General features: G+C 52.3%; 1 protein-coding gene and 1 long non-coding RNA gene across 5 annotated transcripts in view; one reads left to right on the top strand and one right to left on the bottom strand.

Annotated features, from left to right (window-relative positions):
• Nucleotides 1-19,365, bottom strand: part of RAB11FIP5 (RAB11 family interacting protein 5) — a 38,467-nt gene extending 19,102 nt beyond the window's left edge. Inside the window, exon 1 of one of the 4 annotated variants that reach the window (XM_008516591.2) lies at nucleotides 18,733-19,365. In XM_008516591.2, the coding sequence (XP_008514813.2) occupies nucleotides 18,733-19,163 (431 nt within the window). In that variant the 5' untranslated portion in view covers nucleotides 19,164-19,365. Of the gene's footprint in view, nucleotides 1-18,601; nucleotides 18,633-18,732 lie in introns of those variants that run through there. The other 3 variants (XM_070572404.1, XM_070572403.1, XM_070572405.1) reach the window with 3 other exon arrangements.
• Nucleotides 19,366-19,601: 236 nt separating this feature from the next.
• On the top strand, nucleotides 19,602-21,435 carry LOC139075524 (uncharacterized). Its single transcript, XR_011525976.1, has 2 exons — nucleotides 19,602-19,951; nucleotides 20,348-21,435. It is a non-coding gene; the product is annotated as an uncharacterized lncRNA (long non-coding RNA).
• Nucleotides 21,436-25,800: the final 4,365 nt, after the last annotated feature.

The following is a 25,800-nucleotide window of genomic DNA, read 5'->3' as shown; positions in this document are numbered from 1 at the left end:
CCTTCTAGCCTAGAATTCTAGACCCAGCCAATCAAGCGTGAAGGTGGAATAAAACCTAGTAGAGGTGGTCACAGCAGTCACTGAGGGCTCAAAGTGCCTCAGTACACACACACACATACCCCTCACACTACACACACCATACCACACAACACTACACACTGCACCATACACATTATACCACACACTACACACTACACCATACACATACACACCATACCACACAACACTACACCACACATCATACACAACACTACATACTACACCATACACATATACACCATACCACACACTACACCATACACACCATACCATACAACACTACAGACTACACCTCACATCACACAGACCACACCACACAACACTACACACTATACTACACATCACATACACCATACCACACACTACATCTCACATCACACACACCACACCACATAACACTACACACTACACCTCACACACCATACCACACAACACTACACACTATACCTCACACACCATACCACACAGCACTACACACTACACCACACCCCACATGCCTCAGTCACTGCTATGGCGGTCATCCCCCTCCTAAGATCTGCCTCCCCCACAGGTCCAACCCCCTGAGCTTTTCATGGACATAAAGGAGTTGGGAGTCAGGGATCTTTTGTATGAAAAATCCCTAAACACCCAAATGTCCAGAATTAAGTCACTGCAAAGGCTTGGTGGTGGTGGTGGTAGTGGTGATGGTTATTTTTAATGTTGAAACTTTAAAAAAAAAAGGCCTTTGCAGGGGCACCTCCAATTGCATCCCTCTGCAAGAGTCCATCCTGACTAACCTCTCATGTGCTACGTGCCTGGCCTCTCCTTGGTGACCCACTTGATGGCCTGAGCAGAGTGAGCCTGGGCTGTTCTGTTGGTTTTCTCTCCCAAACCTGAGAGACCATCCCTGGGAAGGCTGGGTCGGGACGGTAAGCAGGGAGGGCTCAGAAGCCATGCTCAGAGGCTGTGTGTGCACACCTCTGTGCTCCCATAATAAACAGGGGCAGGGAGAAAAGACATAGGCAAGGCGGGGAGAAGTGAGGGGAGAAGAGAGCTAAGAGACAGACAGAAGGAATGTGTGTGAGGATGTCTGGGGCCAAGGGGGACGTTTACTAGAAGGACGAACCAGCTAGTATCAACATCCTCACAACCCTACTTTCTCAACCACATGCCCACCCTGGGCCTGACCTTTGACTCTTTAAAGGCCAAGCCCCAGTCACTTTCCCCAAACCCAGACTAGGCCCCATTTAGCACAGGAAGATCCTGGGAGGTGGGGCAAAACAGAAGCATATGGACTCCAGCCCCAAGCCAGCAAGCCTTAAGTAACTGGAATCGGTAAGCACAGCCATTCTTTGCTAGGGCCTAAAGGTCAGGGGCCGTTGGCCCCGGCTGGTCAACACTCCTTACATCACAGCATTGACCATGGTTATCTCTTGGGGGTGAGTCTGCAGGGAACTATCACTTCTGACACTGTCTATTTTTGTCCTGTTTGAATGTTTTATAAGGAGCATACATTACTGTCATAATAGGAAAAAGAGACAGGAAAAGGCCTGTTCCTATCTTATCTCCCCAGTTGCTTGAGCCACAGAATGGGCTGCCCACCTCTCCCCACATCCCTCAGATGAAGGGAGGAGGCATCACAAGCCCAGGGGGAGGCTTGGGTCCTCTGCCCAAAGGACCCCTGTTCCCTGCCCTCCCAACCCCCTCCTCTATAAGGTCACCCTTGCTTCTCCTGCTCTTCCTCAGGGAATTTGGGGTTCTCTCTCTAGACCTGCTTTTCAGGGAAGCCAGAGGGAAAAGAAAAGACTCTCCTCACCATTTTCTGAGACTCCTCCATCCAGAACAGTGAGGCTGAGAATAGCTAGGACCTGCCTCTGGACCCCCAGCCACGGTCTCCCATCTATCTCCCTACCAGTCCAGGGCAGGATGGAGCTGGACCCTGCCAGGCATTTCGAGTGCCCCTAGGACTCGACCAGAGCAGGCCTTCTCCCAGGAGTGTGACCCACACAGGCTGAGATGGCAAGGCCACACAACCACCAGCTCCCAGACCAAGGGCGCATCCTTCCCTCCCACCTGCTGCTCCTGCTTCCTCCTGCCTGTCCAGACGGCCCCCCAAGGCCCCAGACCTGCCAGGCACGGCAGCACACGGTCCACTGGAGGCTAGGAGGCCACGAACATTGCCAACATGGACTGATGATCCTTCAGTGAAACAACAGAGACTTTCTCTTTACAGAGCCCCCACCCCCCACCCCCACCCCGGCAGTAGACCCCAGAGCAAAGAGGCTCTGAGCACCTCATCCCTACAGACCGAGGCTGCGACGGGGAACGTGACAACAGGGTCCTGTGGCCTAGTTCAAGTCCCACCTCCTCTAGGAAGCTCTCTCAGCTGCCACCATCCTGGCCTGGTCCAATCCCTCCTCCTTCCAACCAGGCATACATACTCTGAAGCAAACTCTACAACCAGATCTGGATGCACTCTGCTCCATGACCACATGGTACTGTCATTTCCTGGGTATCAGGGTCTCCCCAGCCGGACTGTGTTGCCCGAGGATATTACTGAGTATACCCCTGGGGCACACAGCTCCAAAGTAAAGAAATAATGTATGGCAGTAAAGCCTGAGATGTTACAAGGCCTCAGGGATACACTGCCGGCCCCCATCCCGTTTCCGCCTTGCTGTGACCACCCCTTGCTCTCATCGGGATGCACGTGGCAGCAGAACATTCTGGCTCAGAGCTGGGCTCTGCATCCTTACCAGCGTGTGACCTTCACTTATGGGGTTACTTCTCTAAGCCTCCGTTTCCCCGGCCATCCACTGCAGATACCAGTCTCTCAAGGCTGCTGAGAGGATGACGTATCCAACGCCTGGTCAGCACGGAACCAACGCTTCCCGTTGAGTCCTGTCATTCTCTCCCAGAGCTGTGAGCTCCCAGGACTCGTCTTGTTCTCACATCTTTAACTCTGAGCAGTGTGCCTCAGTTTCAGATTCCTGGCTCCCCTAACAAATACCCCCCAAATTCCCCAGGACTGGCCACAGAGGAGATGGCTGGTGGGAGGAGCAGCCGGGTCTCCCACGCTGGTCTCCGGTTTTGAGCATGGCTGGGCTACTGCAGCTCTAGGAACTCCCACTCCAAGGCTCAGGCTGAGGCCTGACCTGTCACTCCCATCCACGGCTGAGACCCAGCCAGAATCAGCCAGGATTTGACCAAAGCCCCAACACACATGTAGACAGCGGCTCATGAGACAGCCCTCATCTTCAGAGCCCTACAGCTCTGGCACCCAACCCTGCCATGCAACAGCACGGGATTTCTTTTAAATCTAGTCACACCAAGGCAGCACCTAAAACCTACTGAACCAGAAGGGCCAGTGCTGGGAATCTATATTTTTAAAGGGGGGGGCGGGCATCCCTCCTCAAGTGACTGAATCCACCAGACCCCATGTGAGAACCACAGTGGGATGTTCCCTGCCTGATTACATCACTTCACGGATCAGCAACCAACTTTCCTCCACCCGGGTTCATCATCGACACTCAGGCAATACCCAGGAGAAACCTGTGTCTCTCCTCTGCCGGCCTAAGGCTTGCCTTCCAAAGTCGAGGACCAGCTTCCTCTGAGAGGACTGACCCTGGACACGCTCATCCCCGCCCCCCCTTCCCCGAGAAGGCTGTCTTCCAGAGGAACACGCTCATGGGGGAGGGGCGGGCACCACTAAGCACTTTCTATAAATAAAGAGTGCTAAAACGAACAAGGGCTCTTTTCCATGAAACCACTCCTGAAACAGCATTCTGGTGGAGACAGGAGGAGGGACGGTGATTCTGCCCCCATACAGTTCCCCTGACACCTGCCCAGTCCTCAGAGCTGGGTTCCCAGGCCCCAACAGCATGTAAATCACCAGCTGACACACCCTTCACTGCAGGTTCTCAACGGCTCCACCTTGCACCCGCCTGGACTCCTGCCCTGTCTGGGGCACTGAACTCTCCAAGGCCCAGGCAGCACGTGCTCAGGAGACAACAGTTTGACAAAGATGATAATTATCTAGGACTCGTCCTGGGTGCATCTGCAGCCAAGACACAATGGGCACCGTCAGGAAAGCAGCAGTAGGAGAAAACTCCTTACCCTGATGTCCTTGCCATGCACTGCTACAGACGCTGCTACTCAGGAGGGACGCACATCAGCGCCTCTCAAACTGCCAAGTGTAAAAGGAGCACTGGGTCTGGTTAAAACGCAGCTCTGACCCCGTGGGTGTGCATGGGCCTGAGAGGCTGCATTTCTGCCCAGCTTCCAGGGGATGCTTGTGCTGCTGCTGGCCTGTGGACCACACCTGAGCGGAGGGAAACGCGTGACAGGGCTAGGGAATCAGCAGAGCTAGCCTTGTTGATGCTTGCAGCGCATCAGGCTCCTCTTCTACTACCCACACAGCCAGGAGACAGGGTCCACCATCCCCACTCTGCAGAGGAGGAACCAAGTTACAGAGCAGGTCTGTGGCTTGGTCAGGGTCACACAGCTAGTAAGTGATGGAGTTGGAACTTGAACATGAAGATGCCTAACTCCCAGCGCGTGCCCTTAACCTTTAAGGTGTAGCATTTCTCATCACACTGAGTGCAAACGCTTGAGCCTCTGGATGCCCCGAGAGGAGAGAGGCTGGAAAAGGCCTGGACGTACACCTCAGACTCCTGAAGAGGCGTGGAGATGGGGCATGAAGACCAGAAACCCATTGGAAGGGCTGGCACAATCCCAGGAGGATGAAGCTCTGACAGGTCATTAAGAGAATCTCAAGGTTTTGACTAGTCCCCAGGCCATGAAAACCTTGTTTGAGAGCAGCCCAGCCTACCCCAACAGCCATGAGGGTCCCAAATTCCTGCGAGGGCGGAACCATGGGAAAGCTCCTAAAGGCCCCCTGCTCAGCAGCTCTACCTCCCCCAGCTCCCTGGGCCTGACAAAGTCCAGCAGGCCCAGTGCGGACTTAGGACTCAGCCCTCAGCCTCCTCCCCTGCCGGACCACCCCCCTACTGCAGGGGCAGAGGACAAAGGTGGGATGGAAGGGGTCGGGGGCTAGTTCCCCCACCTGTTACCAAGACAATGGCTCTAGTTATTCCTGCTAGCAGGGCTCCCAGGCCCACCACACCCAGCTTCCACCCACCTCTCAGGAAATGCAGCTGCCACACACCGTAACTGGAAAGGCCCAGCATGCCGGGAGAGCAGACCAAGGGCAGATGCCAAACACAGACGCAAGGGCCAGGGCGGTTCCTGTCAGGGACCAGATGGGAGACGGGCGTGACAGCCACAGGCCCAGGCACATGTGACTTGTCCCCAGTTCTTATCAGTCCAAAATTCAGTTTACGACCCAAATAATCACGCCCCTTCCTGAGCCCTACACATCACTTATTTCAGACCCCAAACCCACACCCCCTCACACCCCACATCTAAACTTTGAACTCTTTTAGCTCTATCTGCAAACTATATCCAGAACTCAAGCCCTCTCACCACTGACTGCTAGAGTGCAGTCCACCACCAGCAGCCTGCTTACCCGCCTTCTGCCATCCACGCTCCACCCAGCAAACAGGTGAAACCGGAGCTCATCAAGCCCCTCCTCGGAATGGTGGAGAGGACCCATTTATTGGGTCCCGGCTCCTGTGACTCTGCATCTCTCATCCCACGCTGGCCTTCTTGGTGTCCCAGACCCCATCAGGCATGTTCCCACCTCAAGGCCACCACACCTGCTCTTCTCTCTGCCTGAGACACAGGCCCAGATCTCGGGCCACGGTTCCCTCACTCTAATCAGCTCACCTGAACCTCCTCAGTCTTCCCTGAGTGCCCCAACTACAACTGCCCCTCACCCCCTTTTATCTCTTCAGCATACTTAATGCTACCTGACACTGTGCGTGTGCGTGCACTTGTGCGTGTGTCCCAGACAGTAAAATGATGCATGTATACACAGCTGCTTAACGGCTGTCTTCCCCTGCTCCACAGGAGGCAACTTGATTCGGCGCGTCTCTGCTTCCCCAGCACTTAAAATAGTGGACACTTAAATATTTGTCCAATGAACTAACAAATTATCTATGAATTGAACTTGTTTGTCCTGTTCACAACTGAACAATTGTGTAACATTTCTATCATCACAAACCCATGGGTCTTACCCATGAGACTAGAAGCTCCCAAAGAGCAAAGAGGAGGCTCTGTGCCCACCACCCCCAACAGGTGCCTCCTGAGGGCAGGAGCCACAGGTGCCAGGCTTCAAGGGGACAATTCCAACAGGGGACCTTCTTTAACCCTGACACCCTCACCTGCCATCTCTGAGCTAAGAATCTCATTAACTTCCCTGAGAGAAGACCAACCAGACCTGAGAAGTACCCAGCCCCGAGAATGGAGGGGGGCTGCTGATCCCACTGTACCCCATCACTAGGCCTCAAAGGCCATGAATCTTATCACCATTAACAACCACATATCTCAGTTAGCACTTACTGCATGCTGGCTCTATCCTACGCACTCAACACACCAAATTATACCTCACTAATCCTCTTCACAGCTCTGTGAGGTAGGTGTGGGAGGCAGACCCTGAGAGGGGCTCCTGGCATGGACTTTGGAGCCAGGCTGCCTCCTTTAAGTCCCAGCCCCACCACTTAGCCACTATGTAACCTTGAGCAGGTCACCTCATCTCTTCCTGCCTCAGTTTCCACACCTGTCTATAAGACGGGGGTAATGGACGTCCGCTCCCCTCACAGACCACTATGAGGATTAAGTGGATTATGTGTGGAGCACTCAGAAAACAGGGCCTGGCACATGGGAAATGCCACAGGAGTGTCAGCTCACACATTTTCGCAGACGCAGACGCTGGGCACAGAGATGCCCGTTGAGCTAAGTGACTCACTTATTTTTAATAAGTAGGAGAGCCGGGATTTGAACTCAGGCTCCCTGTCTCCAGAGCCCCTAGCCGTGATCACTGCACTAGACTGCCTCCCTGTGCAAGTACAACACACACACACACATACCCAAGCCCAGAGGCCCAAGCTTCCTGCCCAGCCAAGGAGTCCAAAGTCACCCCCTTATTTCTCTAAAGCAGGCAGTTATGTGTTAGACGGGAGATAAATTACATCTTTATCTCCCCTAACCTCTATCTGAAATTTAGCATTTCTTCCAATTATGAATTTTTGCAACAGGAGTAGTACAGCAGCAGTACCTACGCGTGTATCACCAAGAGAAAGCAGGTACCTTCATATCCCACTACAGACGTTGCAGATGTCACAAAATACTATTTACCTTCATCACTGCTTTGAACTCTCAAGTTATTAGAGCACCACTGGATCATCTTATTTAATATAGTAATAAAACACATGTTACTTTAGCAAACATTTCCATAATTAATGTTTTAATATATTGATCAATGTGCTTCATTATCATTGGTGTAATTTGTAATCCTATATATTTAGAGATCTTGTTCTGAGAAGGGGTCTACAGGCTTCCCCAGATACCAAAGTGGTTCTCGGCACGGAGAGGGCCAAGCACAGCTGCTCACAGTAAGGAGGGCAGAGGCAGCAGGAGGGCACGTCTTCCCCTTTCTGCCCACTAGGTCCATGGCAATCACTGAGATCTCGAAGCAGAGGAAAGGTGCTGTGCCCCATTTCCTACTCAGGGGCCTGGGAAGGCCCGGCAAGGGGCAAGAAGCCGGCCAGAGGCCCCGAGGCTCCCACGTCACGCTACAGTGCTCAGTCTGCCCCTCAAACACCCTGCATGCCAGTGAAGGTGACTCCAGGGAAACAAAAACAGCCAAGTGCACCTGCCAGCTGGGGAGGAGGCTGCTCCGAGGGCTTGTTTGATTCACGGCCCCAACAGCACAACCTCCAACTTCCCTGGGGCTGGTCCTCAGCTGCTACAGCTGCAGCCCACCAGGTCTGCAGCTTCTCACTTCTGGCTGTGGCTGCAGCCTGCCTCTTCAGGGACAGGCCTCGCCTCAGGCTAGTGAACAGCTAGAGCGGCCTGCAAGCTGACAGTTGCAGGAGTCAAACCCCACCCCCTGAGGCAAATGAAGCCAAGAGGCCCTTAGGAAAGACAACTGTGCTGCCCAATGTGCTAGCTGGAGAATCTTCTAGAAGGGAAAGGGAGGAGCCAATGTGAAGGAGAGGAAAGATATGCTAATCCAGTTCTCCCTTTCCAGCCCCATTCTCCCCATTTGGCTTCCCTGAGAGAGTTCGTACAAATGGGGGGCTGCAGGGTTCCAGAGTGGAGAAAACGTGGGACTCAAAAATGAGATGTCGGGGGAAAGTGTGGGAGAAAACACTAAGATATCTGTCCATAACACTATGCGCCCCCGATTCCTGCTCCAGGCCAGCTGTCGGCCATCTCAAGTGATGCTGTGTAGATTAAATCACCTGCCCTCAAAAGGCCTGCAGCTTTCAGAGGTGGGCCACCGTGTCCCCACCGCCCCCAGGCTGCCCTGCAATGTCTGCTCTGGCAGGAAACTCCTGCCACGTAAATGAGTGGTGTCATGCACACTATCCGGGGCAGGGTAGGTTTTTATAATTTGAAAGTCATCACTAAGTAAAAAATAGTGGCAGAGAATTGCCATTCCAGCTATCCCTGAGTGAACTGTGCCAGCCTGCTGTTCCTATGGAAAGGGACCAAATAATTGAGAGACAAAGCTCCTCCTTACAGCAGATTCCTGAAGATGTGGAAGAAGAGACAGAACTGGAGACCTAGGTGGCAATCATCAGTGGATACTAAAACCACTGGGACAAAGGACGATGGAGAACCTCATAAGGGCTGGGTGGGGCTAACAGCCCAGAACCCACTTAATCTGGACCTCACTGAAGATGAGACGCAGACAGTGAGGCCTCGCAGGGGAGTCAGCCAGCTGGGGAAGGACTCCCGCCAGGACTCGGGGCCAGGACTCGGGGCCAGGACGCAGGGCGTGAGGAAGGGGCCTTCCAGACCTAGCGACTAGCGCTCAGGGGCTGGAGAATCAGGGGAAGGGTGTCATGAGGAACCCATCAGCGGGAGCCACAGTGCGGGATATTCTCAGGGACAAAGCTCCTCCATCAGGTAGGGGTCCAACACAAAGAGGGAGGGAACTGTCATCCTGGGAGACCAAACAGCCAGGCACAGTGCGGGAGCCCTATTTGGATCGTGACTCAGGAAGCCACCCATGAAGAGAGAGTGCTGATATCAAGGAAATTTGAATACAGACTGGAGACTGGATGATAATTAAGGAACTGTTGATTTTATGTGTGTGATAAGGGCATTATGGTTATGTTTTTTAAAAAGCATCCGAATCTGTCGGCGATGGCTGGAGATGCGTATCAAAGCATTTAGGGAACACGGGCTCATTCATACTTTCCTTCTGGTCCCACACAGACTAACGCTGCACTTTGACTAGACCCTGTGGAGGTCGGGGGTAGCCTTGGGACCAGGCTTTTTCTCTTCATCCCACGGCTGAGCCCCGCTCCTGGTCTCTGAGCTTTGTGCCGACCTGTGAGCTCAGCCCTGCCCACTCACGGCAACAGCCCCAGCACAGGGCCTGGCCCATGGGGTCCCCACAGCCTACCCTGACACTCACAAGGTCTTAGAAGCACAAGGAACTCACCAGTGAAATTCCACCCAACCAGAGGGGGCCTCAGCCAGGCCTCCGCTCAAAACATTTCCCGAGTATTTGCCAGGAACAAGAAAGGGAGCCTCCTGGAGAAGCTTACATCTTGGTGGGGAAAAAAGATAGCCACATAAATAAAGGAAGGTGATCAACACCACAAAAATGCACAAATAAAGTGTGCAAGAAGGTTAAAGGGGAGTAGTAAGATGATTTAGGGAGGGGGTAGTAAAGGACATGGCATTTATACTGGGCCTTGAACAATGGGTAGGAAGGAGGCAAGCAGGGGGGCAAGGAGACCTTCCAGGTGGAAGGAACAGAATACACAGGTGCCCAGGGCTGGACAGGTGAAGACAGCAGAAAGGTGCTTTGGGGCAGACAGAAGATGGCCTGGAACATCACACTAAAGAGTGGTAACTTTATTCTGGGCCCTGAAGAGCACTCCAGGATACAAAACCAGGACATGACCTGATGCATACTGGGCTGCAGGAAGAGGGAAAGAGACAGCAGAGAGGCGAGGCCACGAGACCAGCAGGAGGCCAGCACAGCCAGGGGCAGGTCGCATGGCCAGGCAGACCCGAGCAACTCCTTACGCCTTAGCAGTGATTTCTCACCACCAATTAATAAACTGGCATTCTGGCTTATAAAAAGGCAGCCAAAGCTATGATAACAGAGCAGAGGTAAAAAAAAAAAAAAAAATTCCTAAACTAAGACAGGAGCAATGGGGAAGGTATGAGGGGCCGGGAGCGACCCCCGTTCGTCCCCCTCCAGCAGCACTCTGGCAAAGCCACTCTACCCTGCACTCATACTACTTACGGACAGCAGGGACTCTTATTGACTTTTTTTCCCCCGGTCAGGAAGAGTGGCCCTGAGCTAACACCTGTTGCCAATCTTCCTCTTTTTGCTTAAGGAAGACTGTCGCTGAGCTAACATCTGTGCCCATCTTCCTCTATTTTGTATTTGGGATGCCACCACAGCATGGCTTGATGAATAGCATGTAGGTCCACACCTGGGATCCAAACGGGTGAACCCCTGGATGCCGAGGCAGAGTGCAGGAACTTAACCACTATGCTACCGGCCAGCCCTTTTATCCCCCACAACCCAGGGACAGGGCCTTGATATATGGAACACCTTCTAACGCCTGCTGGATAAATGAGACAGAATTGGCGGGGCTCAGCTAGTCCCCAAAATAAGTTAAAAATAAAAATTATTTTAAGGGCATAGTGGGAAAACTCTAGTGGATTGGAAGATGGGAGACCTGGGTTCTGGTCCTGGCTCTGACTTACTAAGTGGTTTTAAACTAGTCATTTCACCTCTGTAAACAGGGCTGATAAAACAAGCCAGTTAGGGGCAGGGAGAAGGGCCAAGTAAAACTGTGATTACTCAGAGTTTGGAAAGACAGCTGGAAACCTCTCCCCCAGTCTCCTCCAGCCCCTGGATCCCCACAAAAGCAGCCCTCCCTACACTCCATCAGACAGGAGGCACGTGGCCGCAGGCCAATCCCCTCTGGCTGCCTGTAACCACAACCTAACCTGCCCTTTGATTTGCTATCTACAGTAAAAACGCAAAGCAGACACAGTCGCAGGACAGGATCCTGCCTCCATCAGGCCAGAAGATGATTCTCATCACCGTCTCTGGCGCCGTGCCTGGCACCAACAGCTCTCGGAGCCCAGACTGTCCCTTCGTTGGTTACCCCTGCCTCCCTGGGCATGGCCCGCTCAGCTCACCTCAGACCCCAGCCAGGTCCACCCCCCTCTCCCTCCCGGGCACAAACTTTTCGCTGATCCTCATTCCTCCTTCTGCTGGAGGCTCCAAAGGTCTGTCACCACCAGCTTGCCTCGGACGTGGCCACGTTCACCCGGCCAAGGCAAAGCTATAAAAACGCCTGGAGACAAGGCTAGCCACCACAGACAGCAACAGAGAGCACGGACATTTGAAGGCACAACGGAGAAAAGCAAGCACTGGGCTTCAACGTCAGAAGTCTGGCTGCCACTAACAAGTCATGTGACCTCAGACAGGTCATCCCACCTCCTGAGACCCCAGTCTCCTTCACATCTGTACAGAGGGGGGTCACCCTGCCTGCCCTCAGGGAGGAATGAAATGAGGTGATGCTGGGAAAGCACTCTGAAAAGTAGGCCAACCCACACATAAAGATTTGGGTTTACTGTCTATCAAGGGCCTTTTACAGGCTTGTCATCAGCCCCGTGGGAGCAACGTAGCCCAGGACTGCCAGCAATGACCCTGCCCGGGAGGAAGGAGAGAACCAGCAAGACGACTTCTCCCAGGGGCTCTTTGGCAGATGGGGGAACAAGGAAGAAATTCTACTTAACTACACCCTCCTCCCCAGTTTGCTCCTAACCCCATATTCACCCGAAACAGGAGTCTTGGGTCACGGAGGACAAAACTAAGTAGTGGCCATCCCTTTGCCAGGGTCTCAGTTCAGACCCACAACGGGTAGAGACAAACAATAAACACCCCTATGTGGGGATGTCAAGCTGACTGTAGGTACAGACCTGTGTGTAGAGAATGTTGCATTTGTGTGAACAAAAAGGGTGGGGAGAAGAAAATACATAATGTCTTGGCTTTAAAGGCACAGAATGAGGGGCTGGCCCAGTGACATAATGGCTAAGTTCATGCACTCTGCTTCAGTGGCCCGGGGCTCACCAGATTGGATCCTGGGTGTGGACCCACACACCACTCATCAAGCCATGCTGTGGCAGCATCCCATATAGAAGAACCAGGACTTATAACTAGGATACACAACTATGTACTGGGGCTTTGGGGAGGAGGAAAAAAAAAGGACTATTGGCAACAGATGTGAGCTCTGGGCCAATCTTCCTCACCAAGAAAAAACTAGCAAAGAAAAAAAATGCAAGGAATGAGTTGGAAGGTTACACAAGAACTGGTAATGTTGGCTGCCTCTGCCAAGAGGAGCTAGGTGACACAAGGTCGAGGAGAGGGAGATTTTTGTGTACTCTCTGTACCTTTAGAATTTGAACCAGGTGAACTACTCAAAAATAAATAAGAAGTAGAGAAAGTCAGTAAGCTTGGCTCCCCTCCATTCCCTCCCCTGGCCCAGCCCCACCGAACCACCTCCCCTTCCAGGAGGGGCAGTCTCCCTCCCCAAAACTCACCCAGCCCCGCTCACACCTCACCCGTCATTCAAGGTCCCGCCTCCCCCGGGCAGCCCACCCTGATCACTCCACCCCCGGTGAGTTCATGCTTCATCTGACCCTTTCCTTCTCTCACACTTTTTATATGCTGCTTTGTAGGCTACTTATCCTTCCTGTGTAAGTCTTGTCTCAGGCATATTTTCGCCCTTCTAGGCCTATAAATTTTCTCTCTTTCCTTTCCTCCAAAGCTCTAACCTAGGCACAAAGGTTGCCCAGTAACTGCTTCCTAGATGTTGAACAAAAGAAAAAAAGGCCAACTACAAGGCTTGCAGGAGGAGGAACCGGACGGCTCGGCGTGCTCTGTCACAGTAAAACCAGCACGTGATGTCTCGGGAAAGGTCAGGAAGTCTTGTGTCTGCTGATGCTCCCAAGCCCTGCTCTACTGCATAAGCCAGTGGGAGAAAATCTCCCCAGGGTAGGGGGGCCTGGGGCCAAGGCAGAGCTTCCCAGGCCTCCTCCCACTCCTGGGAGACCCCTGGTGGCAGTGATACCCTCCTTCCTAAAGTACCAGGCAACAGCCCCTTTCTCCGAGACAGACGCCGAGCTGCAGACCAAACATGCTTACCCCAGTCAGCCAAGGCCTCACACAGGAGACGCAGGGCATGCTCACAGAGCCCCCAGCCTAACCACAGAGAGGGGCTTTGGGGAGGCGAGAGGAACCCTCAGGAGGGCAGCCGCTGAGCACCTGGTCCTAAGCAGAGCTGAATTGTGGGAGATGTGGGGGAAAACTGAGATGGGCAGCACAGCGTGGTAGTGAAGAGCAGACTCTGAAGCCAGGCTGCCCGGGTCCAAATCCCAACTCCGGCATGTGCTGTGTGCCTCTAGAAAAGTCACTTCACCTCTCTGTGCCTCGGTTCTTCATCTGTTAAACACAACTCTAGTAGCTGCACCTGTAGGGATTGCCGTGAGCTCTTGTAAGTCAAGTCCTTCGCACAGTACCAGCACCTAGAAAGGGCTTAATGCATGATATTAGACCAACACAGAAGTAATAACCCTCCAAAACAGAGCGCCACCTGCTACTGGTGTGGGAACTCAGAGAAGGTGGTTGGCAGACAGGATCTCCAAAGGCCAGCCTGACAGGTCTTTGGTGTCTGTCGCCTCCTCAAGGAGGCCTGCCCTGACCACAGCTGAGCCCAGTGGCTCTGTCCTACTCTGAACATCTCCAGCGCTTCTGGCTAGGCCCCAAAATACAGCACCTGGATATGGCCCTTCCTGCAAATTCGGGGGTCCATCCTCCTAACGAGACTGCACCCTCCGGGCACGTAGGCCGGGGTGTCCATGTCCTCCCATTCTTTTGGCCTCCCCCCTAGGGGCCCCTCTCGGCCTCTGCCCAGCACTTTGGACAAGACTGCTCTCCAGGATCGCAGATAAGCCCCAAGGCCCCTCCCCATCCTGACCAAAATGTATCTCTCTCACTCACACCCCACAGACACTTCCACAGAAACCCTGGGATGCACACAGGGCACCAAATGACGTCTCTTCTTTACCCCAAATCCTATAGCTCCGCAGGCCGCCAGGGCCTCACAGAAACCACACAGAGCCCCACCCTCCGCTAATTGCTGAGTAGCTGACAACACGTCACTCTCCCTCCCCAGCCTCAATTCCACATGAAGTGCTCTTCTAGCCCTGACATTGGAATTCCATGATGATTCCACAGCCCCCCACCCCAGGGTCAGCAGAAGGTTGAGGTGGCCGGTGACAAAGCCCCTCCCCCATGCAGCTCCTCTGAAGCACGGCCTCCTGGGACCTGAACTTGCAGAGACCCCCCTTGCTTGCTGCTCACTGAGGAGCGGCCTGGGCCCAGCCCCACGCCCGGGCCTCAGCTTGACCTGCCAAGCCCAGCTTTCCTGCCTGGCTGCCGCTGATCCTGGGGGAAGAAATAACCTAAGGGGTCCTCAGCCGGCTCGGAAAGAGCAAAGTCTCAGACTCTTTCCAGGCAGGACTGCCAGGTGCATAAAGGACCCGCCCCGTGGACGTAGTTTTATTAGGTGGTCGTGCGGAAGGGCAAAGCTGCTTCACGACCACGCCGTTTTGCAGAGGACGGGCCCTGGGCACAAGGAACGAAATAGAGCACTCATTTCCCCAGAGCACACAGAGCTCCTGTGTTGCGTTAATTATCTGTCCGGGCGGGCGCAGGGTGGGGAGGGCAGGGGAAACATCTGGACGAGGCCAGACCAGTCGTTTAGCGTGGGCGAGAGCGTCACAGCACCAGGGTGGCGGGCAGCCCCGACAGAGGAAAGGGACAGCCCTCAAGGTCGCCCGGGGTGGAGGTTCTGCTGAGTGGTGCCCGTCCCCGGCTGCCAACAGGGAGGGGAGAACAGGGCAGAGATGGGGTTCCTGCCCAGGGCCAAATGCAGAGGGAAGGGGAAGCTGCTGTGCCAGCCAGGAGGAGCCGCCCAGTCTGACGGAGGAGGCACTTCCTACCCCTCCCCGCTCCCGAGACGCTACTGCTCCAGCAACCCCAAATAAAAACTGCCTCACAGCTAAAGGAGACGGAGCCTCCTCCGTCCTAATGACTGGTTTAAGTACAGCCACACCCCTCCCCGGCAGGGAAGCCAAAGCAGACTGCCTCAGCAGCCCCACGAGCGTCCAGGTCTGGGGCTGGAGCACGAGCCGAAGCCAAGGACCCTCGTGGCCTCAGCCGCTTCCTGAGGAGCAGCCACATCTGGAAATCAGTGGAGAGAAGGCTGTGAGGTCACAGGCCATCTGCCTACAACAGTAACACGAAGACTATCGAGAGGTTTAGGGCTGGATGGAAGCCCCAAAAGACTGTCCCGACCTGAGGCCAGCAGGCTGTGTTTTCCCTCAGGTGCCTCTTCCAGTGCCCCCAAACCCACCCTTCTCAAGGAGGTCTCAGGCCACCAGGACCAGCCAGGCAGATGACTCTGGTCTCCAACCCAAGTCCTCCTCAGCCACAGGCCTCCCGGACGCCCCCCACTATATCAACAGCACAAGGCTGGCAGGGCCGACAGAGCCTCTCCGGGGGCCAGTTAGCAGCCTGCCCGTGGTCTCAACAGTTTCACTCTTTGTGATGAAAAAAGACAAACTGTTCCCAACCCAAATTGAGCCCACAGACAGCCTTTCCAGGGGGCCAGGCTCTAACCATCAATCCAACAGGCCTGGAACGGGGGCTCTTCACAGAAGGGACTGTTTTACCCCACACAGAGCACCCAGTGGGGAGGACAAGGCTGGGTGCCAGAGGTAAAAACCAGAAAGGAAATAGGAGAGAAGCATCTCTTAGGATTCTCAGACCTGAGATGACCCACTTATGGCTTTAGCGAGGGGAGAGGGTTATAATCAGTTTCCCCATATATCACATTGTTTTGTTTCGAGAATTTCCTCTTCAATTATTTGAAGGCCTCCAGTGAAATCCCTCACCTCACAGAGCATCCCACTGACAAAGGAGCCTTGGGGTGTCGAGGCATCTAGCACCCCCGCCGCCACCGTCACCATCACCACACACAGCAGCTCCTGAGAGGAGCCCCAACACTGACCACCAATCATGTCCACGTACTTTAATCGCACTCTTAGTTCATCTCTTACATCAACTGTGTGAGGGTGTAAATTAGACCCATTTTACAGATGAGAACACTGAGGCACTAAGAGTTTATCTGACTTGCCACAAGATGGCAGGTCTGGGACCGGAATCCGTTCCGTGCAACTCCACAGGCCCCTCCTATTAACCATGAGGCTGCCTTTCCCCAGTCAGGTTCTGTCTCGGCAACACAGGACTACCATCTGGCCTCCTTGTGACCAACACCCCTGGTTCCTGGAGTTAAAGAGTGGCTACTGTTCTTTTCCACCATTACCCAAAGCTAAGAGGATAGACCCTGGTCCTCTCCGTCTTGCCCTCTCCCCCATGGACAATGTGCAGACTCACTGTCTTAGCAGCTCATGCAGGGTACTCCAGGAAAGGCCCCCAGGGGTGGCCATTAGAGCCAGAGGTGGGAGGTGGGGCCCAGCGTGGGGGTGGTGGCTCTCACCCTCTGTCAGTGGATATGCTTCTAGGTCCAGTGAATCATAAGATGAGGCCAACTCCACAGACTGTTCCTCTGCCCACCACAAGTGCCCCTCTCCCCTCCTGGCCCCTCCAGGTTCTATAAATAACCCAGGTCCATGCTCAAAAGAAAGGCAGCCGGGTGGGTGCCGAGAGATCCTGCTGGAAAAGATGCGACTTCTATAAAGTAAAGTAAGGCCCTCATTCAGATCAAGGGGTGGCAAGAGAAATTCTGCAAGATGGACTGTCCTTGGCTGCAAACAAGCCCTGCTGGGTCTACAGGCACAGACGCTCAGCTAAGGACGATCCAGAGGCCGAGAAGAAACCAAAGGCAGGAACTGAAAATAATCAAAGGCCCCTCCCCACATCACTGACCTCACAGAAGCGCTCCCCAAGTCCCTGACCTCACAGAAGCCCCTCCCCACAAGCCTGGAGACTTTTTTGTCTGCCCCCCAGATGTGTCACCCACCCAGTCTGGTCAGATTAGCTGAGTGCTGGTTGACGGACTGGAAAAGACGGGTGGAATGAATTTGGGAACAGGAAGCTCCGTGGAAAAAGAAAATGCTAAGAGACCCAGGAGAGAGCTTTCCGCCCCACCCCCACCCCCTTGGGGTCCCTGAGCCAGGAAGGAGGGAACAGGACAGAAAAGGGGAGGAAAAAAACAAAACAAGGGCCAAGCTACACCACATGACCCCACACCCAGCAACCAAACAGCAAGTCATGAGGGAAGGAGAGGAGAAGGCCAGGGGAGGGGGAGATGGAGCCAGATGACAGCCCTGCCCGGAACCTGCCCTGTGCTAACCCGCTTCCCACCCCAAGCCACAAAGAGCCACGAAGGCCCTTACCTACCCACATTTTGGAAAAAAATATTCAAGGTCAGATCCTTTTCTATGCAAATCCTGCTTCCATTTGGGTCTGCAGCAGGCTCATCCTCCTCCTCCAGCAAGCCTTCCTAGATTTACTCAGTTGGATGCCATTCCACTCAGGGAAAACTTTCCAGCATCTGTCCTCACCGAGGGCACACCCCTGCTCCCATCCCCTTAACCTCCCCATCCAGGGAAGGTGTCACCCCCAGTTAACCACTTGAGTGATCCACTCAAGTTGTCAGCCCTAAGGCCTGGCTTCCAGATCCTGCCCAAGCTCAAAACAGGAAATGGGGCTCCAAGCCTGAAACCTTGATCTTAATACAGCGAAGGTTAAACACTGCCAAAATAAATGATTAAAAAAACTCACTGGCCCTTCCAGGTGGAAGTGACTGGGAGATTACGCCTACTGTGCATTAACCATGCCATGGCCCTCACCTCACGCAGGAGAGACAAGACGCTTGAAGTCTGACTGAAGTGTTTCTTTCCCTTATTTAGGAGGTTTTTCTGTTCTTGGACCAGGGACAGAGAGGGGTAGGGCGTTGGGGGGCGTCTCTGGGCGGCAGAGGGCATCTGATCACCAGACAAGAAGCAGATGCCCTCTGCAGTCTCCAGATTTGGTGGGGCGCCTCCGTTCAGTCTCGCCCTCGAGGACAACACAGCACCTTCCCTCGTCCCCAGGGCGAGGCAGCGCCTCTCCACTACCCTGCGGGCCGGGCTTGGGGCCTGCAGTTCCCCTCCCCTTCCAGGAAAGAGAGACAGGCCCGGAGGCACTAACAATGGCCCCAAGATTTCCCTTCTAGAGGAGTCCAAGAGCCTCTGGATCCCACTCCGAACTTTACTTGACAATCTACTCCTAACGCTAGGCCATGGCTCACACTTCCCCCAGGCCTCCCCAAGGATCCACCAGCGGCCGAGCGCAGCACAGCGCACATTTGGCGATCGGAAGGCGACCCCAGACATGCAAAGAACCGACCTGTCGGTTTACGCCCTTGAGCGCGAGGCAAAGGGCGCACCGCTCTGGCCGAGGCTCGGGGTCCCGCTCCCCCGCCAGCCCCGCCCCGGGAGGCCTTTAACCGTTTCGGCGCGCCAGCGCCCCTCACTCACTGTGTGTGCTGGCCGCGGCCTGCGCCGAAGACCTCGTCCAGCGCCACGGTGGCCTGGCCCAGGAACTTGTCGACGCCGATGAGCGAGCGGTGCATGGTGGTGAGCACCAGCTCGCAGGCGGCAGCAGAGCCCGCGGCCCAGGGCGCCGGGCCCGCGTCGGCCTCCTGCGCCCGCAGCAGGCCGTCCAGGGCGCCGGGCGGCAGCTCGAAGGAGCACTCCTCACGCCACTCGGGGCAGCCCGGCGTCTTCTCCACCACCGACGTGCTGTACTTCTCGCGGCCCACCTGGATCACTGTGTAGGCGTCGCTGGTGCTGCCGGCGCCCGAGCTCTTGCCCCGCAGCCCGCGGGCCCGCAGCACGGTCACCTGGACGTGAGTGGGGAGCCAGCGGGAGGGCCCCGCCGCCGGCTCGGCGCCCCGCACGAGGGCCATGGCAGGGAAGTGGCAGTGGCCGAGGGCCGGCCGAACCGGGCGCAGACACCCGGACCAAGTGAGAAACCGGGCAGCGGCGGGGGGCGGTCAGGAGCCGGCCGGGAGCGCTGCCGCCGCCGCCCGCAACCCTGCCGCCGCAGCTGCGGGCAGGGCTGGGCCGCGCCGGCCGCTGCCTCCCCGCCTCCCGGCCTCCCCGCCTCCCGGGCCGCCGGCCGCGCCGCGACGTCAGTGCCCCGCCCCCGGCCCCGCCCCGCGCCCCGCGCCCCCCAGGCCCCGCGCGGCAAGAAGGCGGTGCCGCGGGGCCGCTGACCGCCGCGCCCCGGCCCGGGCCGCGGAAGACCCGCCTGGAGCCGGAGAGGGCGGCCGAGCGCGGCGAGGAGCGGGGGGCGGGGCGCGCGGCCTCTGCAGAGGGGTGGGCGGGGCTCCCGCGTTGGCCCCGCCCCGGGCTGGGGGCACCGGTGAAAGCCCGCCTGGCCTGAGGGCAGCGCCACACTCTCCGCCTGGTGTGAGATGCCCACTCCGCGTCTCCCGGCTAGTCCCAAAGCTTCCTTCAAGACGTCCCTGCTTCGGAAAGCCCTCGCCCTAAAACTGCCCTGGCCCGCCCCTCCCAGGATGACCATCCCCTTGGCGCGGGTATGTGGGGATGATGCGGACCCCGGCTGCCGGTCTCAGCTTGAACCCCGCTCTCCTTCTTCCAGCCCACCCCTGCCCGGGACGATGCCCGCGTGAAGCCAGAAGCGATTCCCGCTCCGCCACGTGACGGCCTCGCATCTGCTACGTGGAAGCGGGTGAGCCGCCGCCGCCTTCCACCTCCGCGCGCGGGAGGGACCTCGGATGCCGCGAGAGCGCGGCGCGGGAGGCGGGCGAGCTGGGCTCGCCCTCAGCGGACACTGCGGCGGAGAGCAGAGTGATGAATAAATGAGTAACCGCATCAATATTTAAGTGTTCGCTGGGAGCGCTGGAGCTCATGCGTCACGAGTTGGGGAAAATTATAGGCTCTGGTGGGGGGTTTAAACAATTACTTCCACCCATTAGTAAGTGCCTACTATGTGCAAATCCTTGGGTATTACTTGCATGCTTGGCTTATTATTAATAATGATAACAATGGCTAATGATTATAGATGCTGAATTTCGGCCGTTGCTAGCTCGTGCGCTTTATATGTATTACCTCATTTTATCCTCAGAGCAACCCTGTGGAGCTTTTATCCCTATTTTCCAGAAGATGAAATTGCAGCTTAGAGAAGTTAACTTTGCCCAAGATCCGTAACTGACAGAGGTGGGATATGAATCCACACAAATGACCCCTAAATCTGTACTTTTTTGTTTTGTTTTTTTTTTACTTTCAGAGCCTGTGCTTTTAAAATAATTATTTTTAAATAAAATGTAACAGCTAAAAAAAATCAAATAGGACAGACGCAGTTATTGATGAAAAGCAAAAAACTCCCTCTCCACTCCTAGATCCAGGAATAGCTACTTACATAGCCATCTGTGTTTTCAGGCCTGTGGTTACCTCCATATCTCTGTGTAAAATGCTTACATAGCTGTATCTGGATTTATCGGGACTGGCCACTATCCATTGTCTTCCTGCTCTGATAGATAATGTTTTAGCTCGCTCACACCCACTTCCCTGAATCTTGGGTGGTTTTCCTATTATTTTGCTTCCTCTGTTGGATACCTTTATAGTAGAAACTTTTTTTTCTTCTTGGGGAGACTCCGCAGTACCCCTTGACTTGCTATGCTGTGAGAAGAGGATGCCAAAATCCCCTCTCCTAGGCCAGGTCCTCCACCAGGAGTATGGATGTAGGAAACAAGTACAGGAGACTGATGGGAGCACGCCCACCACAAGTCCAATCCTGATAGCCTCCCACTGTAACTCTGTGATCAGAAGACTGGGGGATTGGCGGTCCTTGGCACTGAGCCCCATGGCCCAGCATCCCTGTGGACAGCACTTAGCCAGATCTTCCTATGGATCTTGGCTCTCTGCCACTTAGCTGCAATGAGACCTGAAGATTAAGCCAGCTCGCTAACCTCTCTCAGCCTCATCTCCTCATCTAGAAAATGGGGATAATGATTCCTACTTCAAGCAGTTGCTGAGAAGATTACATGAGAAAATATTGTCAAAGATTTTAATGCAGTGGAGACCATCACAAATGATCTCAACGCATCTGAACATCATATACAGCTTTTTTTCTGATTATAAAAGTAATCTGGAAAAAAACAGCAAAATATAAAGAAGAAAATAAAAATAGATCATAATCTCGCCATCCAGAAATAAGCATTGTTAACAATTTGTTGTATTTCTTTCCAGTCTTTTCTTTATACTGTATGTTGTTGTTTTATATGCACTATAGTTGTGAGGCATTGTAGTGTAATGGTTAATGTGGGCTTTGGAGTCCTGGTTCTACCATACACTCGTATGTATTATCTCTACCTCTGAAGACTACCTTTTAAAGCAGGTGCTATTGCTATCCCTGAAGTCACTGATGAGGAAACTGAAGCAGAGAGTGTGGGTAATTTTTCCCAAGTCTCCAACTGGAAAATTGTGGAGACTGGACTTGAACTCGGGTCTGAGTGACTCTACTGTCTGTGGCAATCTGCCCTCACACTAGCTTGTTGGTCATCTAAGCACCGCATCCACTTGAAGTCAATAAGGCAGGAAGTGTTGTCATACCTATTTTACAGATGAAGAAATTGAGGTAAGGAAAAGGTTAACAGACTTCTCCAAGGTTACAGAGTCAGGATGAAGCCCCCACTTTAAGAATGGATTCCCCAAGGGCTTTGCAATTGAAGACATCTTTACCAAACTACAACATGTGTTTGTCACTCTCCTTTAATGATTCTGTGTCATCTGTTTCCCAGCTCTCCACCGTGACTGGACTGCCTCCCTCCTCCTACCCCATGCAGTAGCAAGGCTCCAGGAAAGGGAGAAGGAGAACTCAGACGGGCTACTGCCGCTCTCCTTCTTCCTGCCCTGGCCCACGCAGTTTGGCAAGCTCAGGCTTCCTGCTGGACCAGGACTGCGGCTGGCAGCAGGAGGGCAGTGAAGCCAGGCAGGGCTCCCCTGCCGGTCACTTGGCTCCGGGAGGAAAGGGCGGGGTCTGCTAGCCATCTGTGGGTGAGAAAAGAGCAGAAACTCCAAAGACACTAAGGTCTTGGCCACCCAGAGGTGCGTTTCCTCCTGTAGAAGATGAAACCACCAGCACCCCAACCTGCGGCAGCCTGCCCTGAGGGTTGCGGGGAGAACCCTCCCGCTTCCCCTGCCTCCCCAGGGCTGCGGGTGCTCACGCCTTCCTGGGCCTCTCTGTCCGTAAGGCACAGTTCTTGCTTTAAAAGACTGGTCCTTTGTGTAATTTCCACTCGTTGCTTCCCTCTGCAATACCGTCAAATCCCATTTGCCGTTCCACATAGGCACTTCAAATTCATTTGCCTGGCTCTTCAACCTACACTTCCCCCTGTCGGTCATCCTCCCCCTCCCCCCACCAGCTCAGGTTCAAATCCTGGTGCCATCACTTACCAGCATTTTAACCCCTCTGAGTCTCAGTTTCCCCATCTTTAAAATGGGCCTGATATGAGGACCTTACCCCACAGGGTTAGTATGAGAACTATCTCAACACGTCCTAAGCAGTAATGGGTGTTATCATCTCAGAAATCTTTGCTGAAAGCAAAAGCTCATACCTCCTTGTTTTATTTGCATTTCTTTGATTGCCAGTAAGACTGAACATCTTTTTCAGTTATTAGTCATTTTTATTTTCTCTTTTAATGAGTTGTCTACTTTTTGAATTATCTATTTTCTATGCTCATTTTTCTTTGAAGCTTTCTTATTAATTTGTATGAACACTTTATGTTAAGAATAATAACGCTGTCTTTTATATTTATTGCAAATATATTTTTGACATAAGAAGTTATGTAGTCAAATCTTTTAATTTCTTCTGTTGTTTCAAATTTAAGTTCCTCCACACTAACAAGTCCAATAATATTCACTCATATGTTTTCTAGTTCTTAAATCGTTTGGCTTTTCTTTCTTCTTTCATTCTCTTTAAACTCTTCTACAAAGAATTTTGGTAAATGATTTAAGATGAAAATCTAACCCTCTCTCCCCCAACAGCCACCCGAATTTCCCAGTACTTATTGCAAAACCCTATCCCTTTGCCATTAGTTTTTTCATATAAGTTCTTATTTATACTATAGACAGAGTCTGAACTTTGTATTCTATTCCACTGAGATTTAAATCATTCTGCCAGTGCCATTCTAATTATTGTCGCCTTTTAAATGCTTTATTATAATAGAAGGGCAAATCTTCTCTCATTTCTTTTTCTCAAAGATTTTATAGCTACTCTCTCCTGTGTATTCATTCACATGAGCTCTAATTCTTCTTGGAATTGTGAGAGAAATTGTTGCGAGAAAAAGTGACATGTTTACAAATAATAGCTATCAAAAATAACAATATACTCTCTAAAATTAGGAATAAGACAAAGATGTCCTCTCTCCATTTCTGTTCTGCCAACATTGTGCTGGAGCTTCTAGCTAGGACAATTAGGCAAGACAAAGAAAGAAAAGCCATTCAGATTGGAAAGGAAGAGTAAAACTATCTCTGTGTGCAGATTACATGATCTTAGATGTAAAAAATCCTAGGGAATCCATTAAGAAACTATTAGAACTGATAACTTGGTTCAGCAAGGTTAGAGGCTAGAGGATCAATATACTAAAATCAACTGTATTTCTATACACTAGCAATGAACAATTGAAAATAAAATAAGAAAACCTTTATGAGTATCAAAAAGAATAAAATACTTAGAAATGAATTTAACAAAAGAAGTGTAAGACTTGTGCACTAAAAACTACAAAACATCTTTGAAAGAAATTGACGAATACCTAAATAAATGGAAAGACATCCCACGTTCATGGATGGAAAGACAATATTGTTAAGATGGCAGTGTGTCCCAAATTGATCTACAGATGCAACGCATTCCTTATCAAAGTCCCAGCTGCTATTTTTTCAGAAACTGACAAGCTGATCCTGAAAATCATATGGAAATGCAAGGGACTCAGGATAACCTCATAAATCTTGAAATAGAAGAACAAAGTTGGGGGACTCATACTTCCCGGTTTCAAAACTTACTACAAATCAAGACAGTGTGGTACTGGCATAAGGATAAACACATAGATTATGGAATAGAATTGAGAGTCCAAAAATAAACCCTTATGTTTATGGCCACTGGTTTTTCCACAAAGGTACCAGGACCATTCGATAGTCTTTTCAACAAGTGGTGCTGTGACAGCTGGATATTCACATGCAAAACAATTGTTGGATCCCTTCCTTACACCATACACAAAAATTAACTCAAAATAGATCACAGACCTAAATGTAACCATTCAAACTATAAAACTCTTAGAAGAAAATACGGGAGTAAATCTTTATGACCTTTGGGTTAGGCAAAGCCTTCTCAGATACAACGCCAAAAGCACAAGCAAACAAAGAAAAAATAGATAAACTAGACTTCTATCAAAGTCAAAAACTTTAGTGCTTCAAAGAACACCAACAAGAAGGTGAAAAGACAACCCGCAAGATGGGAGAAAATATTTGCAAATCATATACCTGACAGGGGACTTGTATCTAGTATATATAAAGAACTCTTTATATTCAGCAATAAAAAGACAACCCAATTTAAAAGTGGGCAAATGATTTGAATAGATACCCTAAAGAATCGATACAAGTGGCCAAAATGCAGGCAAAAGACACTAGAAACTTTAGCCATTAGGCAAATGTAAATCAAAACAATGAGATACCACTTCACACCCAAAGGAATGGCTATAATAAAAAAGATAGACAATAACAAATGTTGCCAGGATGTGGAGACATTGGAACTCTCATAGTTTGCTGGTGGGAATGTAAGATGGTGAAGCTGCTTTGGAAAACAGTTTGGCACTTCCTCAAATTGTTAAACATGAGAGTTACCGTTTGACCCAGCAATCCCACTCCTAGATACATACTCAAGAGAAAGGAAAACATGCATCCATATCAAAAGTGGTGCATCAATATTCATCTTCACATTCCAACCCCACAACTATAAATCTATCTACCACCTGCATTTTTTCCCATCTCAGAGGAAAAGGCACTCTTGTGTGCTTAATTTCCCTCTCTTTGCCTTGGGCAGTCCAGGATTCCATCCCCTCTTTCATTTCTGCTTTTCTCATCTACTGGCTCCTTCCTCTCATCATATCAATATGCTCAAATTACTCCCAATAAAAACAGAGAAAACAACAAATTCCCCTGACTGTCAGCCTATATACCGTGTCCTCCTTCTCCATCAGGTTTCCCAAAGATGATTTACCCTCCTAGTCTTTATCCCCTCACTTCCCCATGCTCCCTCCAAACTACTGCAGCCTGGGCTCTCCATGCTCCCACCCCACACATAACTGCAAAATCCCAAGACCCTCCTTCAGTCCTTATTCTACTTGACCATTCTTTGGCATTCAGTAGTTAACCACTCCCTTCTCCAAACTCCATCAACCCCACTCTCTGCCTCCAGGAGTCCACTCTTCCATGCTTTTGCTCCTGCCTCTCCCTCAACCCACTACTTCTGGGTCTCCTTCAGGAAGTTTTCTTTCTTCCCCCATTTCTTTTTTTTTTAACTTT

Source organism: Equus przewalskii, chromosome 14, assembly GCF_037783145.1.
Source record: "Equus przewalskii isolate Varuska chromosome 14, EquPr2, whole genome shotgun sequence".
Lineage (NCBI taxonomy): Eukaryota > Metazoa > Chordata > Mammalia > Perissodactyla > Equidae > Equus > Equus przewalskii.
Note: the sequence above shows the minus strand (reverse complement) of the source record. Positions and strands in the feature narration are given on the sequence as shown.